This window comes from Bicyclus anynana, chromosome 1, assembly GCF_947172395.1.
Source record: "Bicyclus anynana chromosome 1, ilBicAnyn1.1, whole genome shotgun sequence".
NCBI classification, from domain to species: domain Eukaryota; kingdom Metazoa; phylum Arthropoda; class Insecta; order Lepidoptera; family Nymphalidae; genus Bicyclus; species Bicyclus anynana.
The window spans coordinates 10,520,983-10,538,933 of NC_069083.1; the positions used below are offsets into that span (position 1 = coordinate 10,520,983).

At 35.5% G+C, this 17,951-nt stretch overlaps 2 protein-coding genes across 3 annotated transcripts; both read right to left on the minus strand.

Annotated features, from left to right (window-relative positions):
* Positions 1 to 5,601: 5,601 nt before the first annotated feature.
* LOC112051295 (GILT-like protein 1) lies at positions 5,602 to 13,217 on the minus strand. Its single transcript, XM_024089883.2, has 4 exons — positions 12,890 to 13,217; positions 12,623 to 12,808; positions 9,960 to 10,133; positions 5,602 to 9,457 (listed from the first exon to the last, which is right to left on the minus strand). Exons 1-4 carry the CDS (start codon positions 13,004 to 13,006, stop codon positions 9,227 to 9,229), a joined length of 708 nt encoding a protein of 235 aa, XP_023945651.1. The 5' UTR covers positions 13,007 to 13,217; the 3' UTR covers positions 5,602 to 9,226.
* Positions 13,218 to 13,843: 626 nt separating this feature from the next.
* On the minus strand, positions 13,844 to 17,701 carry LOC112051287 (splicing factor 45). Of its 2 annotated transcripts, none has more exons than XM_024089871.2 (7): positions 17,306 to 17,695; positions 16,880 to 17,060; positions 16,263 to 16,384; positions 15,383 to 15,583; positions 15,130 to 15,280; positions 14,732 to 14,823; positions 13,844 to 14,132 (listed from the first exon to the last, which is right to left on the minus strand). In XM_024089871.2, exons 1-7 carry the CDS (start codon positions 17,459 to 17,461, stop codon positions 13,860 to 13,862), a joined length of 1,176 nt encoding a protein of 391 aa, XP_023945639.1. In that variant the 5' UTR covers positions 17,462 to 17,695; the 3' UTR covers positions 13,844 to 13,859. The 2 variants fall into 2 exon arrangements, with proteins under 2 accessions (XP_023945639.1, XP_052740088.1); XM_052884128.1 differs by having other exon boundaries at positions 13,955 to 14,132; positions 14,688 to 14,823; positions 17,306 to 17,701.
* Positions 17,702 to 17,951: the final 250 nt, after the last annotated feature.

The window sequence follows — 17,951 nt, forward strand, 5'->3', positions numbered from 1 at the left end:
AATAATATTTTTTTAGGGCCTGCCTTAGATTTAAAGTGGGCATGAATTTTTTTTACTCCTTTTTTTCATATTGTGGGGTATCGTTGGATAGGTCTTTGAAAGATATTGAGGGTCTTCTACCAATACTTTTCGATTTAGAGTTCCGTTTGCTTTTAAGTATTAAGCTTTTATAAGCTATAATGAAATTGAAAAAAAGGAAAACTATAACGGCTTAGTAAAGATTGCCATATAAAGAGATATAGTCGACCAACTTAAAAAATGCACTTGGAGCATGAAAATTGCATACCTACAAATTCCGTTGTTAATTAATTAGTTACAGTTGTCAGTAAGATAACTCAGAGTCTGTTATAACTAGACAGTTGTTTGTCATGGGTATGTAGGTGTATACATTATGTCTATAAAGTGTTAAAAAGAAAATTAAAGAACGAAATATTTGGGGTTCGTTCCCTACATGCAAAGTGGGGATGATTTTTTCTGGTCTACCCTATTGTGTGGGGTATCGCAACCGGTATTTTGTGCGTTGTAAAGGTTTAAACTGCTAATTTAACCTACGGAACCCTATACTGTGCGTGGCCCAACACTCCCTTGGCCAGTTTTTTAATTAGATTTATGAGCGGACACCCGCGAATCCGTTTGCTTGAAATTCTGTTGCTCACAATTCCCGCGGGAACCATGACTTTTTTCCGGATAAATCAAAGATTTTATAGTATATTAATATTCGAAAGATTTTCTACTATCAAGATTTTATAGTAGAAATTCTTTGGGATGAATAATAAATAAAATCATTAAAAATAAGTCTATGTCTTAATCCAGGGTAAAATCTTTCTCCATTCCATATTTCAACCACATCGTTTCAGTGGTTGAGGCGTAAAAGAGTAACAAACGTCTTTAAACTTTACACACTCAAATTTACGCTTTTATAATATTAGTGTGATGTTTCTTATACAGTAGGTCGATGATGTTAATATTTGTAGCGGTTGTACAATGGATATACATCGTTTGTAATGCATATCGGTATTCCCGTAAAACGTTTACGCGTATAAACACATTCGTCGTTACAACGTCACTCAGAACCAATAGAGAACCCTAAGTTTCACCCCAAAACCGGAGCATCTTCAGATGTTGACTCTACAACATTTTTTCCAAAAAAAAAAAATCAGCTGAACTTTGTAAAGTTAAGCTACGCTTCTTTTCATTGATTATTTGTAATCTTATTCAATGTACAGAAACTCACTTTCTCTCTCCTATTTTCAGATTAATTGGTTTGTTTTTCATTAAAACCTTTCATCACGTTACCCCATCCTCCACCATATGATAAAAGCTTTCATATTCAACTTTAAGCCGCACTTCAGTTTAGACAAACTCAAGTGAACTCAGTATGTTTCATAAAAAGACAAATCACGTGGTTGGTGACTGTACAGTCTGCTCATTCTGTCTGTAAACTTTTAAACCTACCTGTTATAAATTAAATTTATCTCCAAATGTGATTTTATTCCTTATTGTTACATCCGATCTCGACTCACCTACGCAGCCCCGGCATGGTACGCGCTTACCAGCAAGAGCACGAAAGAAAACCTGCGCAGGAGGCAGTCGGTAGCTCTCCGCCGACTGACCGGAGCCCCAAGGTACGTGAGGAACGCCACAATACAAAGAGATCTCAAGATGGAGAGCCTGGATGAGTTCATAGGACGCCTCGCCGAGAGGACATTTATAACGGCCGACTCAGCAATCCATGATCATCTTCGGGGCATAGCCCCCTACCACAGGAGACCTCCAGATGGGAAATCTTTCCCACGGGACCTCATTCCCTTAACTCAGCCTCCTTAGCTCATAGAATTCTAAGAGGAGGAAGGGGCTTCACCTCTCCCCCTCGCTCTCCAAGAAGCCATGGTTTAACGCCTCTCACGCCTTTACTGGGCTTCCCACAAGCGGGACTAACCCAGTGAAGGCACAAACCCTAGCGTTAGCTAGAATTCTCCCAAGGCCATTGGCCACCCCAAGGACCCTGTCGTTTCTACGACAGGCGATTGAAACCACAGGCAGGGGGCCCAGCCCCGAACCTGTTTCCCCACACCTCTGCGGGTGTGAGGGATTTCCACGTAGACTGTCCTTATTGTTTTGTGTGGGTGAAGGGAACTGACGTATCAAAAGTGCTTGTAAACTGAGCCTACTTGAAATAAATGATTTTTGATTTGATTTGATTTGAAGAAAAGTCAGTCAGTCCAAAATCATTATAATTTCCATGCTTATAAGCCTTTCTTGTGCTTTGACAAAGTTATGAAAACTAGCAAAACACAGCTTATATCTTTACAAATTATTATTATTTACTAGCGGACGCCCGCGGCTTCGTCCGCGTGAAATCCCTCGGGAACAATAGATTTTTCCGGGACGAATAGTAGCATACCTATGTGCTAATCCAGAGTAAAATCTATTTCCATTTCAAAATTTCAGCCAAATTAGTTCAGTAGTTGCGGCGTTAAAGAGTAACAAACATTCATACAATCATCCTAAAAAAATCAAAAATATGTACCCCGCCCATTGCCACTTCCGCTTCGCAACTCGTTGAGCTATGTCGGTGACTTTGGTTCTTCTGCGGATCTCCTCATTTCTGATTCAATCACGCAGAGATACTCCTAGCATAGCTCGTTCCATCGCCCGCTGTGTGACTTTGAGCCTTCTTAATAGCTATTAGTTTAGATAAATTAGTATAACGGTCGAACGGCTCTCTAGTTTTGCTCTTGCAACACACTTGGGATTATTTTTTTAAATGTTGAATAGCATGCCACCAAAGTGGTAAAATAAAATGTTAAAATAACAGAGTACCTTATTTTTACATAACAGCGTTTTATTTTCACTTGTATTAAAATGAATCGTCATAAATCCGCCAAATATCTAATTACACCGAACAAATAACACTAATTCGTCAACAGAACAAAAGCCTTTCATTTCAACGTAACCGAAAAGATGCTTTATTGTTCTCAATGGCTACGTCCGCCGCGATGCAGTCTGATAAAAATAGGAATAAATTGTGAGGATCTTCGCAAAACAATAGTTGGAAATGGTCTACGCGAGAAAAAGCCGGATGCAAATTCCATTCATATTAATTAGCAAAGCGAGACGGGGCTTTTACGAAATTAGTCCGTGATTTCAGTGAAGATTTATTGTTGTGCTTGGAATGGTTTTCGGAGCAAAGGTAGCCATTTAGACGACGGGAAATTGACATCGTCATACTACGTTTAAAGTTGAATTGATATTTTGGTGTTTGCTAGTTTCTATATCTACATATACAGTATAGGCCTACGAGTATAGCTCGTATACTGAGCCATACCTCCATCTTTGTAGAAAGGGGGGGGAGGGGGGTGCTTAGACTCACCACGTCGCTCCAATGCGGGTTGGCGGGTGATTATGTTAAGTAAATTCTTCTACTCAAAATTTCGTCTACGCTCTGAGCCGATTTACTTTTCTAGATAGGGACTTTAGCCGCCTCAGGAGGAGTATGAAAATCCACACCCCTTTCCGGTTTCTACACATCTACCGGAACGCTAAATCGTTTGGCGGTACGTCTTTGTTGGTAGGGTGGTAACTAGCCACGGCAGAAGCCTCCCACCAGCCAGACCAGGACCAATTAAGAAAATCTTAATCGGCCCAGCCGGGGATCGAACCCAGGACCTCCGTTTTGTAAATCCACTGCGCCACGGAGGCCGTCAAATTATTCCTTAACATCGTTCCAGTGTAGGCGTTTGCTTGTAGTTTAGCAGCTTATACCAACACTACTAACAGCCAGCGTTTTCTAGGTAGGTACTCCCGAATTTGCACTAAACGTAGGTGCCTATCTTCAACCACATTGCTAGTGTGAAGAGATTTTATAATTTAAACAGTAAATACAAATAATAATAATAATGGTCTTACGAGAAACTACCGAAAACATATTATGAAAGATGGCACTCTAGACATCTGTCGAGCGGGTCATTGTCCTAGGGAGTCCCTCAGGCATATTGTGTCCAACAGCTTGCTCTTCAGTATAGATTTATCGATTCTGAGATGCCTTACTATAGGTATCTACGACCCAACGTCAGTTCTCGAAAATAGCAGTGCGTTGCTCTACTAGGACCGAACGATTATCACTGACAGATATATTGTTGCTAATAGGCCTGATATAGTACTAGTCGATCGGTCGGTGCGTCGTGCAATGATTATTATAGATATATATATTATCGTCATGTGGCACATGACGATAATTTGGTGAAAGCCGAAAAAGAAAAAAAGTATCATAATACTTGGACCTTGCTCACGAAATTACCGCCATGTGGAATGTTGAGTCAACTATTATTGTTCCGATAGTTGTTTCAGTCAATGGTCTTACAGCGAAAAGCTTTGACCAACATCTTTCACTTAACTGTTGGATCAAAGGTCGGATACAAAAGGCAGTGATTCTTGAGACGGCGCGTATTGTGAGGAGGTTCCTCACTCTGGAGCCCTGATCACCGGTTGCTTGAGCACTCAAATGTCCCGCAGCGGGAGGGTTGATTTTTTTTATAAATTTTTAATAGTGTTTTGGATTATATTTTGTATTTTATAAGCATTGTTAAAAATAAATAAATGAGAGAGAAAATGATCAATCCTAACAACATTAAGTATTTACTTGTATTTAAAGTCGATAGTACCTACCGTAGGCAAGTAGATAAAGCACCTATTCAGTTGGTTATAACTAACCATCTACCTGACATAATTCCACCACCACCTTCCTAAATATACCTTATCAAAGCCACGACCAATACCACCGGCGCCATCTATCGATCTTCTTTACATAGTTTAAAACGACGTCGCTTTCCGCCAAAGAATATATTATAGTCCAAGAGCTTCCCGCGTTTGTACGCTTAGATCTTTTTAACTACGTAACAAATTTAATGTGGATTTCAACAACAGAGATTGATTCCAGATTAAGTATAATAAAAAATACATGGTTAAAGATTTCCATACACAGGTTTAAATAATTACACAATTTTAAATAGTTTACATTAATGACTGTAGTTTTTTATTAAGTATCTCGCATCTCGACACGCTCGTCGTTGCACTGTGGTGAGGCAGAGGTCTAAGTTTGAGTTGGCATTTCTTAACTCTCACTTAAATGGTACTTTAACTGAGTCACACTAACAACTGCTGTTGAAGCAACCACAATTTGGTACTTTCATATTGTAATAGCTGTGCCCCGCGATTCCACCCAAGTATTTACACAGTCTATAAGTAAGTAAGTCTAATGTCAATAATGTGTATGTACCTACCTAGCCTTGCTCAATTAATAGGCTAGCAAACATTGATTTTTTTCATTTAGACCATTAGTTACTGAGATTAGAGCATTTGACCAAACAAACAAACACTTTTCAGTCAGTAGGTACCTAAGACCCCTAGGAACACGCCTGGCTCGCTTAGATAATACGTCTCTGAGAATTGATCATGTTGAGAAAAAAAATTCATTAATTCAAAAATCATTCTTGAAAAAAATAAACAGAAATACAAAAAAAAATGTTTATTTTGTCAAAATTATTCTAATTCACCGTGGCGCATATAACTATGTAAGAGCAAAACTAATAAAATGCATAATTAGGTACATATTTCTTTAATTTAACGTTCTGGTACAAATGGCAAGATATTTAACCAAATCACCTAAATTTTTTGTATAAGTATTTATGAATACGATATTTTTGTACATTATTATCGATTTCTATACTAGATACATTCGGAAATTATTAATAACTTACATTTAAATAAATTAAAAAAAAAACATCTAAACAATAAATTTGATCTAAAACAATAAAGGAAAAATTATTTAGTTCATATTTTCACTCATAGGTTTGTGTTGTTAAACTGGTACCTAAGCTTAAGATTATGTATTCATTCTGATTGCATATTATTTTTACTTAAGTATATTCTACTAAAAAATAACCCAATGGTTAATTAGGTATTTACCTAATTAAATTTGTACGAGAATCCATCACTATATCAAAATGTACATTAATCATCATTAATGTTATAAATAAGTCTGAAACAAACAGACGCCTGTGGTTTCGAAATAACTGCGGTTATAGTTATTTATATGTAAGTTATATAAGTGCTTATAGATATTTCTATATACACTAGCGGACGCCCGCAACTTTATCCGCGTGAAGCGAAGTGAGCCATGGATTTTTCCGGGATGTTATGGCCTATGTGTTAATCCAGAGTAAAATCTATTTCCATTCCAAATAGCAGCCAAGTCGGTTCAGTAGTTGCGGCGTTAAAATTCAAAATTAATTTATTTCAAGTAGGCTCAGTTTACAGGCACTTCTGACACGTCAGTTGACTATTGGTAAAGATTCTACCACCGGTTCGGAAGGCAGGTTCTGCTGAGAAGATACCGGCAACAAACTCAACAGTTTCTCTTTTGAAAAAGTAATACAGTATTATAATTTACAATTGATAACAATTACAATTTCTTATAGTTTTACTTCCTGTGTAAAGAAGTAACAAACATCCAAACAAACATCCATATTAACTTTCGCGTTTATAATATTAGTAGGATACCTACTAATACACAAACGAACTGTATTGAAATTTTTGTCTGTCTGTCTGGGCATAATCATTGAAACGACTGAACTGATTTAATTGGGATTTTCACTAGAAAATTGTGGTGGTTATTAAGCAATGTATAAGCTACTTTTGCTAGGGTTTTCTGGAAAACTGATTATCACGCAGACGAAATCGCGGGCGTCTGTTTTTATTATACAGGACAATGCCATCTAGCTGCAAAGGCAGCGTAGCTTGAGATACGGATACTGCAATGACTTAAATACAACTTAAATAAACACCCACCCACTGAAAACGTGGAGGTTCTATTTTCGGCTGAATGATTGTTTTTTAGAATATTAACAAATTCGCATAAAAAAAAATTACAACTTACCTATGCTTGTCTTATACAATGCACGCATCTTTTGTATACTTATTATTTACTCTTATAATAGATACATTTTTTGAACTATTACAAAATTAAACTATACCTTCAATAGGTTTATTCTTATTTGCTTGCCTCTTAATATGATAGGATACGCCTCAAAATAAATGCCAAACACAACCAAAGTATTGATTTTAAAACTGGAATAAAAAATCTATAAGTTCATTTTATATTTGGTGATATAAAAAACCAAAATATTTTTATAAAATTAATCCCTAAACCTATATTAAAAAGAAATACAATACAAAATCAACAAAAATAAATTAAGAGTACAACCATATAAAAGCCAAATTGTCAAGTACTTACCACTACTAAATGAGTAATGTAAAAACATACTATTTGCTATAACTAAAGTATTATATTATCTTTACAACTCTCATTAATACTTTTTTTTTACTTCAAGGAACGAATTTTTACCTAATCATAACTTTATATAATACATACTATGCAATACATATGCAAGTACTTGTAGTAGATATAGTCAAATTGTTTGAAAATTTGGACAAAAAATATTATTTCACTGTGGAAGCCAGTATTATAAAGATATCGTATTAATATTATTCTTGTGTATCTGTATACATAAAAGATATACATTTAATATAGATATAGTATGTGCCAGTGCCAAATGCTCCGTGCCTGAAGACAAATGTCTTCGAACAGTGCGTGTTGCCAGTGATGACCTATGGTTCCGAGACTTGGTCGCTAACTATGGGCCTCACAAGAAAGCTCAGAGTCACACAGCGGGCGATGGAACGAGCTATGTTAGGAGTATCTCTGCGTGATCGAATCAGAAATGAGGAGATCCGCAGAAGAACCAAAGTCACCGACATAGCTCAACGAGTTGCGAAGCTGAAGTGGCAATGGGCGGGGCACATAGTTCGAAGAGCCGATGGACGTTGGGGTCCCAAAGTGCTGGAATGGTGACCCCGCACTAGAAAGCGCAGTGTTGGCCGACCCCCCACCAGGTGGACTGACGACATCAAGCGAGTCGCAGGGATTCGCTGGATACAGTATAGTGATGTTTGGAAGTCCTTACAAAAGGCCTATGTCCTGCAATAGACGTCCATCGGCTGATATGTTGATGATGATAGTATGTCCAAACTTCCAGTCCAGTCTGATTTTGCAGCACACAGAATTGCACAGTTATTAATCTGACTCGGATATGTTTTCGTTTACTGTGCAACTATGTCTTGTGTTCAGAGCGGACTCAAAGTGTGACGCGATCTAAAAAGTAAATAATTAGCAGATAGATACCTACATTGCCAACGATTTTGTACTATTAGATATGTTACGTACCAACAAAATCACCGCAAAAAGTAAACAGAATTTAGATACTCCATTGAGCGCACACATGCACAATATTGTGTTTACTTACATTGCATAATTTATATATAGTTTTAACACTTCCTGAACACACATCTCCACATTGAAGACAATATTTAGGTATTATTGGTTTAAATAACTTTCGTTGTTTATTATGCGACTAAATTAAATCAAGACAATTAGGCACCTTTGTTCGCCTCAGTTTCGACGCGCTAGTGACATATCTAATAGAATAAAATCTTTGTACATTGCAGAATACAAATATAACTTCAAGAATATTAAACATCACTTTACAAATATTCGATATTATATAATTCGCCCATTGCAAAATATTATTATAAAACACGGCTAAAACTCACAACGTCGGAGTACGCCCGACTAGTTTCGAACCCATACGGGGCCCTTAGTCATGAGCTGGTTCTTGCAATGTGGCTAGAGCCAAACATTGCAAAATACATTATTTTCCTAATAAATAATGAATCTGTTTTAGGATTGAACAATAAAAAATTAAAACATCAGAAGCAAATTGTAAAGGATTCAAAAATAAAATCAATCTAAGATAAAAAACTCAAAACTATAGCTCGGCAACTTCGATCATAGCACTCCCGATGGTCCGCGCGGGCCGGGGGGCGTGTAGCGATGAATGAAAAACCCATGACTGATGCACCTCACTTCCCCGCACGCACGATTTCACACCCGCGCAATGTTTCCCCCCGTCGCCCGCATATCATGGGAGTGTCATCAACGAACTTGCCAGACTATAATGATGTAGTGTCTATGAACAATATCTGAGCAAAATCTCCTTGTGTAAATTTTCACCTTTATACATGGTAATATTTATCGTCTATGTTTTTACATTTGTGCAGATTTGTAGAGTAAAATATGTTTAACCTTTTCTCTGTGGATCATTGACTGTCACAAACATGGTGGAGGCAATGGCATATCAATCATCTTGCAAATCTCTAAATGGAAATTTTTCAAGAGGGCTGCCTGATTGTCCTTTGAGCCGTTGATGGTTATTGTTGGAATAAAAGTTGGCTTTACAATATTAGTATCGTCACCGTGTTTCTTTAGCAAGGCTGATCCGTGTGCATGGACAGCACAGTTGTTGATTGGCTCTGGAGAAATGCCGATTTCTTTAGAACACTGAAAAAAAAAAACATAATTACCTTTCTTTTTTAATTTTTTAGATTGCAGTGTCAACACTCAAAAACAAGAAGGTACACAAACCTTCTTGTTTGTGAGTGTTGACACTTTATGAGAAAAGTAGGCTCACCTAATGCTCAACAATTAGGTGAACTTTTTTGCGGCTACAAAACTAGCGCACACATGCACAATTTTGTCTTTATTCCATTATTTATTTATGTATTTATAGTTTTTGCACTTCCTAAACATAACTCGACATTGTAGACAATAATTAGGTATTATTTGTTTAAATAATGTTCGTTGTTGACCACAACTAACATTGAGATGTGGAAATTTCCTCTTTTGATCGCATCATTTTTCATGACCTAGTAACACATCCAACAGTACTTAACATCATTTTATATAAGTTTTTTTTTTTGGTGTTCATTTTATATTGTTTTGTAAAGATAGACCTGATATCAGTGTATTTTTATCATTATCATGAAAAATAAAAAATATTTACCCGAGACAGGGCTTGATCAGCATCAAAATTATCAATGATCATGCATGTTGTGATCCTGACAGCAGCCGTCATGTTGCCCAACGATTCAATTGCACAAGCGTGCACTTTATTTGCATAGCATTCTTCTTCACCATGTTGACAAGAAAAGTAATACTGACCATTTTCATCTTTTGTCTGTAATTGAAGAAACATTTCTTCAAGACCTTGATATTCTGATTATTGATGCAGTTCGAGATAATTATGGGTCTGTAGCCATGTGACACATCAGTTCTCTTCCTACAAACGCTAATGTTTCGAAAATAAAAAAAAAATATGGAAATGACAGATCTGATTGACAACTTGACCTGCCAATACCAAATGTCATTCTCATACATTTTTTAATTTTTGAAACATTTGCGATCATGGAATGAGAATGGTTGTGCCACATGGTTACAGGCCATGGTAAATAATTCAGGTTTAGCAGCTGGCTTATTTTAGTTACATAAAATATAATACTACATAAATTACATAATATTATCATGATAGAATTGATATCTTAGATAAAAGTAGATTTATGGTACATTAAATTTTTCCTATAAGCTTATGATAAAGAAATGTTCAAGGCCTAAACAATAAACTATATGAAATGACTAAAATAATATTATTTGCTAAAATTTTCCTTATTATATTTATAATTATAAAAGGAAAATTAATAAATATATATAATTATAATTATTATTAAACAAATATTGAAATTGAACTTTTTAACTGATAACTGCATTTGTTTTCAATACATCTATACTAATATTATAAAGAGGTAAAGTTTGTAAGTTTGTAAGCTTGTCACATTTTTTAAATGGGGTAATCTTCGGAACTACTGGTCCGATTTCAAAAATTCTTTCACCAGTAGAATGCTACATTATCGGGGAGTGCTATAGGCTATATTTTATATTGGTATCACATATATTAGCCGAGTTATCACAGTTTTTGTCATACAGGTCGGACTAAAAATCCTCTTAAACAGACTTATTCGCATGCGCTGCCTTAACCATTGTGTAAAATTGAAATTAATGTATGGAGACTTTATGTATCTTTAAAAGTTCTACAAAAAAGTCCGCGACACCATATATCTATCTTCTATATATTAGCAGATATAGTACCTTTTGTGTTTTAAAAATTATTAATTTTATATACTTAGGTTTACGTCATTATTTATACAACTAAACTTTAATCCTTATTAAAATAAATTATTTAATAATCACAAGGATATTATGGAGATAAGATTTACCCTTTACAGTATGTTAATTACTCAAATAGTTTCGGAGATAATACAAAATTTCTAAAAGACGCAGAAATTCCGCTATATGACGCCCGGCGCTTTCATTTACGTAGTTCCCGTTCCCGTGTAAATATGAGGACCAAACATAGCCTATGACACTCGCAAATAACGTAGCTTTCTATTGGTAAAACAATTTTCCAGATCGGTTCAGTAGATCCAGAGATTACCTCCTACAACCACACGAACTTTACCTCTTTATATTATTAGCATAGAAGTCTCTATTTCTCTTGGTCATACCACCACTCTCGAAGGACTGGACCGATTTTGCTAAGGGTAGGAGTAAGATAGAGAAGTTATAAGGTAGGGTAGGGTACGGGTAGGGAAGTGTAGGGGTAGGGTAGGTTTAGGGCCGGGTTTAGGGTAGTGGTAGGGTAGGGGTAGAGGTAAGGTAGTGGAAGGGTAGAGGTACGGGTAGGATAGGGAAGTGGTAGGGTAGGGGTAGGATAGGCGTGAGATAGGGGTACGGGTGGGATAGGGGTAGGAAAGGGATAGGATACGGGGAGGGTAGGGGTAGGATGGGGGTAGGGTGTAGGTAAGGTAGGGTAGGGGTAGGTTTGAGGTAGGGTAGGGGTAGGGGTAGGGTAGGGGTAGGGTAGGGTAGGGTAGGGGTAGGGTAGATGTAGGGGTTGGGTAGGGTAGGGGTAGGAAAGGGATAGGATACGGGGAGGGTAGGGGTAGGATGGGGGTAGGGTGTAGGTAAGGTAGGGTAGGGGTAGGTTTGAGGTAGGGTAGGGGTAGGGGTAGGGTAGGGGTAGGGTAGGGTAGGACGCGGACGAAGTCGCGAGCGTCCGCTAGTAAGTATATAAAATAAGAGAATTAAAACTCTGTTTGTCACTAGTAGCTCTCAGGCATTTGGTAGGTTGTGACTTGGATTATTATTACATTATTACTATTATGTTCATAAAGTAATAAATCTCAAATGTTTTAACCAATTCATTGGTTAGTTACCAATTGTTAAATTTACATATCCTAAAGTTTGTATGATGAAGGAAATCATCATGAGGAAACCTGCATACCAGAAAATTTTCTTAATTCTCTGCCTGTGTGAAGTCTACAAATCCGCATTGTGCCAGCGTGGTGGACTATGGCCTAACCCCTCTCAGAATGAGACTAGAGCTCAGCAGTGAGCCGAATATGGGTTGTGAACGAACGAAAGTTTGTATGGAGTCCTTCATTTACAGAGTTACAGTTAAAAAATTTTGATCATAAATAAAAAAAAATACAAAATATGTCATTCATGAATTTTCAAAATTCAATCCCTAAAGTGGGGTTAAAAGTTTACATTGATTTCCGCGAAGTCTGTGTTATCTATGTGTGAATAGAAGATATAAAATGGTATACTTACACTAGCCTTTCCATAAGGAACTAATGCTACTTCAATAAAATCTGATAATTTTTCAGTCACAGGCCACAAGTGCTTTATAAAGAAATGCTTGGAATCAGGACATAAAGCTTCATAGTACACTCTAATTTTGATTTTGTCTTGTTTGTGCTTATTATACTTATCATCTTCTAACTGTAGAATAGTTCGCTAAAAAAATAAATTACCTATAATGTATCTTATTTAAGTTAATAGAAAAATATGAATGAAAATCGTGGTCTAGTAACTTACCTCGGAAAATAGATTTTTAGGTTTATCTGGTAATAATAATCGAAAGCATTGCCACATAATCAATGCTAACATAATAAAAACAATTAATCTATAACGATTGCATGAATAAAAAGCCATGTTGCAAGCAATTACAATATTATACAAATACTAGCATTAACAATCCAACATTGGTTCAATAATGCCAACACTCTTCTAGATATTTTAATTACATTGTACGATATTCTGTATTTACTACAAAGATATAGCCTAAATTAATAAATTAGTTTTTGTAATTAAATGTAAAATCACAAATCACTATCACAATCAAATTCAATCATCAATGTCACATGACATCACATGACACATGACATTGACATTGACAATTGTTCAATTGTCAGTATGGATATTTTAGATCTGGGTTATATTGTTTTGAATCCTCTATTATACTCTATGTCCCTAATTATAAATCATCAATAATAAATTATTGAAAATAACAGGCAGGATGCACGCAGGTCTCTTAAAGCTCAAGGTATTCGTTGTTTGAATTCAAGCATAAAGAAAAATCTTATAATTTAAACGTAAAAAAGGAGGAAATAATTATTTGGTCCTAAACATCTTGTACCGAATTGTAAATCTATGGTCCTAAACAATATTGTAAAATGGTGATAACAAAATAAAAAACCCTGGCTCAGTTTATAGGTTTATCAAAAAGAACAAAACAATATCCAATTCATGAAATTAGAAATGAGAACATACTAGCTGCAGATGATATATTGTGTTAACCATAGATTTACGATTCGGTACAAGGTTTTAACTGAACAGTCTGTTTAGTTAAATCGTCCCTGTGTAGAGTCCGTCAGTTTTTATGCCCACATTTTTATCTTTTAGAAAAAATGAGCACCTAGTCTTCCTGCAGGCCACCAAAATAGGCTGATGGTTTTCTTGAAAATGAACTTAAATAAATAAAAATAACCATGAATTAAAACACCATTTATTCTACTAACTGTAAGGTGTTAAACTTTTCAACATCGTAAAAGCCTGCTTTGACTTGTCTGCCGCCAAAAAATCTACCATTTAAATCTACTACTGCTTTTATAGCACTTTCAATTCTCTTGAACTCAACGAATATTCTAACAGCTTCTTCATGGGGAACATTTGGCAACTCATATATCAACACCTTTATGACATCGCCATATTTTGTGTTGCATTCATCCTTCACTTCCGGTTCTAGTTCTTCATCAACATCACCCGGACCCACCATGTTCTGCAATACAAAAAATAAATACAGACAAATATATCACATAGCTTTGAACAAGCTTAAGGCTGTTTATCCACCAGAGCGGAGTGAGGGAGCGTGGCGGAGAAATGGACTTATAGGCCTTATGGACTACTTTATTATTTTAGTTGAGTTTGAACAATTTTTTAATTTACCGCCCAAAAATCGTTCGTACTCGACTAAAATACTAAAGTAGTCCGAACTAGGCTTTTTCCGGAGCGGAGTTACGTACTGTGTCTGTCCACCGGAGCAGAGCAAGGCTGCGGACCGAAGTGAGAAAGTAATGCAAAGCGGAATTGCAGGCTATCTTCTCTGCTTCCCCACACGTGGTTCTTCGCTCCGCTTACCGGTTTTATATGATTTTTTTAACTATCCCGCAAGTCCCTGTCCACTTAAGAGGAGCGGAGATTTTGTGTAATCCTATTGGTTAATATTTCTCAGTTTCTCAGCTCCGCTGCCTCGCTCATCTTCGGTGAACTGGCAGCCTTCATATGAAGCTTATTTACTATCAAGAAAGCTACTATATAATTTGAACAAACGTACAGTGTTACAATTATTTGTTTTTTGTTGCTTAATATTATTCTTACCCTCAGTAAAACCACTTTACTGGGTGATTTCATTATTTCTGTAATTGAGGGTTCTTTAGCAGCTTGTGCTGAATCAGATGCATTTGGAGAGTCTGTAAAAAAGAAATTACTTTAGAGTATTGATTTTAACTAAATTACTATCATAAGATATTGCCTTGCCATATAAAAGAGGCTTACCGCAGACTGCTTAACAAATTAATATTGCAGCTTAGTGTAGGTACATACCACACATAAATAATAGAAAAAATCATTTGGAAATTTACTGACAACTAAAAAAAAAGGCCTACATAGTATAAGAGCCTTCACAGCTTTAAAATTGATTTTATTGTCAAGGTAGGCCAATAGATTCACATCAAAAATTAATATTTCCGTATTTAGAAATTTTATTAGTATCATACCTGACCCAGGGAGGGCTGGCATAGCAAAAGCTGGGGGTGGCATTACAGTACTATCTTTTTCATGTATAATTCGCCCACCACGCTTGGAAGTTTTCTCCACTTGCAATGCTACTGACATTCCTTGTTCCTTTTTACCCAAACCTTGCCCTTCCTAAGAAAATTAAGTATTAAAGATTTTATCACTTCATAGTAAGTAACACAGAAAATATTAAACTTTGAAATAAAACAAATATTCTTTGTTTTATATAATCACCTTGAAACCATATTTTGCCATGATTTTTGCAGCTATAGAACTTGCACCATAACCTCCAATTGAGAAGCCTGTATTGGAGCTTGCAGCAGGGATAGCTGGTGGAGGAGGTGACAGTGACTCCATTGTAAGTGATGGAGGAGGAGCTATAGCAACTCCAGTGGCGCGTTTTGATATCTCTTCTGCCTCTTCTTCCTCAGGTTGCTAGGGAACAAAGAGCATAATAACATCTTATTAAAAAAAAATCCCAGCTGCACATATTTAACACTTGTCAATCTTTACATCATCTGGCATTGTTTATATGTATATAATTATACTACTGGATATACATTGTGTGTGTAAATTAAGAGAAAGAGAGACACCACAACACTCTCATTTGCATTTATATTATATATGAAGGGCACATTTTGCATATTACTGTTATGATTAAAATAACCTTCAAATATACTTGTAAGTTACTTACCTAACTGTATGTTACAAAATATAGTATAATATAGAATACTAATGGTTAAAGGGTCACATACAAAAGAAGGATCAAGGATTACACAAAAGTGAAGTGATTCTTGAAACTGTGAGGAGGTTCCTCACTCCTGAAGTCAAAATTCATTTATTTCAAGTAGGCTCAGTTTACAAGCACTTTTGTAACGTCAATTCACCATTTGTAAAGATTCAACTACCGGTTCAGAAGGCAGTCCTGATCACTAGTTGCTTGGGCACTCGAAATGCCCTGCAATGGGGGGGCTGAATTTTTTTATAAATTTTTAACAGTATTTTGTAGTTTAAAGATTGTTAAAAATTAAAAAAAAAGTATAATTGAAAACTCTAATACATATTATTATAGGATGAGAGTAGCAGACATTAAAAGAAGTAGAATTATACATACCATTGCTACTAGAGTCTTCTCTTGTGGTACATCTTCTTCTTCACCAAATCTTGATTTACGCTTCCTCTCTGACCTATCGCCCCTGTCAGTGCCATCAAGATTTAGCCTTTTGGCTTGCATTTCTGAAATATATTAAGCAGTATTACATCAATCCCAACTAATGAAAAATTATAATATTTAGCAACTTAATTCAACTTAAATTTAATTTACAAGTACTAAATATCCCAGGGTTAAATTAATTAATCCTATGTTTGGGGATGAAAATAAAGTATTATCCTATAATCCCCAGTTTTGCTTGCCTAGTTCCCAATATAAAATATAGAGTCTATATAACTGATAACTTAGCCATTGGTACCAATAACATAGCCATTGGTGAAAGAATTTTTTAAATTTGTCCAGTAGTTTCAGAGCCTATTCAATGCATACAAACAATCAAATATTTTCTCTTTACAATTGTTAATATTGCAGCTAAATATGTACCACATACCACACACAAATAATAGGTAAAACAATTTAGGAATTTACTGAAGACTAAAAAATCAGGCCTACTAGTATTCATATTCATATTCATACAGATAACAATATTTATAATCAATATTCATTAACCTAATACATACCTTTAGCAACTTTTTCATAATCATTAGGCCACATAGGATCATACTCATTAGCAACATTCCAGTCAAAATCACGAACATTCAATGAAGCCGTCAATGTTTTTGGTTGTATTTTTGGACTGTTAGAGTTGGTATCATCTTCTTCTTTTTGTTTACTTTTTAAATCTATCACTGGTGTTAAGACCTACAAAAGAATATTGCAATCATACTTTTTAAGAGTAAAAGTCCAACAAATATTTAAATAAAGGTAAGCAATGTTGGCAGTGCAGGTTTAAGCCTAGATTTGGTATGTCTTTAAACTCATTAACATATCTTACTTAGTTAAACAAATTTTACCTACCTTGGTGCTCTGATAAAAAAATATGAAATTTAATAAAAATTAAATTTGATTAACTTATATTAAAAATATATATTTACTTAGACAGGTACCTGATGAGATCTCCGCAATGCCTCTCTTTTAGGCTGAGTAACAGCTGCTTTTTTGAGCTGTAACTGTGACTGTAGAAGTTTTATCCCTGAAGACCATCCTGCTACCTTTTCTGTTGTTCGGGCTTTTATTGTATCAAGATCGTCGTACAAAGACATATCGCAATGTAATAATTTCTATAAACATGGAATTAATTACGACTAAAATATCTTCTGATTGATTACGTTATTGGAAAGATCAATCTCAACAATACCTACAGGGGTAGGTATAAGATTAGATTAGTGACCTTTTACTTTGTGGAGAAAATAAAATAGATATTTTTCTATTAAATGAAATTAAATTGTGACTTTGTTGACTTTGACTTTGACAAAGATAAAAAATAATTATTCAAAGATTTCCCTTTTCAAAAAACAAAAAGTACTCTGTGGATTGACACCACATTGACATATGTCACGATAAAAAAATTGACAACATTACAGATAGAACAAAACTCTGGCCATACACATAAAGGCCGTACAGACTACTTTAGTAGTCGAGTAAGAACAATTTTTGGGCGGTAAATCCATTGACCTCTTATTTATAACGACGCACATTATTCTTATTCTTATTTATAACTTTTAGAAATTTTGTATTATCTCCGAAACTATT